Here is a 1,119-nt window from a genome sequence, read left to right as displayed (position 1 = left end):
CACTGAATCTGAGGTGCGGGAATAAATGTTTCTACAGCACCTCTCCGTACTGCTCAGATAGCGCAGGAGTCTGCTGATAATTTTGGCCTCCCTTTCACAAAGCAGGCAGGGTAGGACATGACAAGGGAAAGGGAGGAATGCTAAAAAAGACACTAAATAGTAAGAACACCAAAGGCAACCATGATAAAAGCAAGCTCAAGCAGCTACTTCCGCTTTTCCTGTCCTAAAAGGTTGTCCAAACTGTGTATCCCTGTGGATTTCTCAAATTCAGGTCACCTGTTCAGGATGAAAGTTTTTGACTTGTAGCTCTATAAGACAGCACCAACAAAAGACGACTGTGAGGACGTTGCATACAGAGAGGAGTGCTTGTCAAGGCTGCGACCATGAGAAACACTGTAGCCTTTGCAGATCAACAGAAAACCTGTGTACTTTCTGAAAGCTTTGCAGAGATGCTTCTTGAACTTCTCACCCACGAAGGCGTAGATGACAGGGTTGAGGCAGCAGTGGATAAAGGAGAGCGCCTCAGCCAGCTCCATGGCTAAATCTAGCCTTTGGCTTGTCTGGCAGTCGTCAATGATGTACATCTTCCTCAGAGAGTCCAGAAAAAGCACAATGTTGACAGGGGTCCAGAAGAGGAAGAACACAATGACGACAATAAAAACCAGTTTCATTGCTTTGTACTTGTTCTGAGTATGGCACTTCTGCAGGTTTTTCAAGATGCTGTGGTAGCAGAAAATGAGAACACCAACAGGGATCAGCCACCCAAGGACATTGACTTGAAAATTATTCAAAGTCTTCCAGCCATTGCTGCTGTCAGGATAGCGAGGGATGCACTTAGTCTGGTTATTGTCATTCGTTTCCTGGAAAAAAATTAAGTCTGGTGCTGATGCTAAAATGGCGACTGCCCAAAGGACCAGGCTGGTGATAACCCCATTGGCAGTTGTCCGAACCCGTAGAGCGTACACAGACCGGACAATGGCCAAGTACCTGTCGACGCTCATGATGGTTATGAAGAAGGCGCTGCTGTAGAAACCAATGAAGTAAGCTGAGCTGATGATTTTACACATTGCATTTCCAAAAGTCCATTGGCTCTTGATGGAGTACTGAACCAAGAAGGGA

General features: G+C 45.9%; 1 protein-coding gene across 1 annotated transcript in view; it reads right to left on the bottom strand.

The window, feature by feature from the left end:
* Positions 1-308: 308 nt before the first annotated feature.
* Positions 309-1,119, bottom strand: part of LOC104295298 (C-C chemokine receptor type 8-like) — a 6,001-nt gene continuing 5,190 nt past the window's right edge. Inside the window, exon 5 of the mRNA XM_009895029.1 lies at positions 309-1,113. Coding sequence (XP_009893331.1) covers positions 309-1,113 — 805 coding nt within the window. The remainder of the gene's footprint in view (positions 1,114-1,119) is intronic.

Source organism: Charadrius vociferus, unplaced genomic scaffold (assembly GCF_000708025.1).
Source record: "Charadrius vociferus isolate BGI_N301 unplaced genomic scaffold, ASM70802v2 scaffold51, whole genome shotgun sequence".
Classification (NCBI taxonomy): Eukaryota; Metazoa; Chordata; class Aves; order Charadriiformes; family Charadriidae; genus Charadrius; species Charadrius vociferus.
The sequence above is the reverse complement of the archived record's forward strand: the minus strand, read 5'-3'. Positions and strand labels throughout refer to the sequence as shown.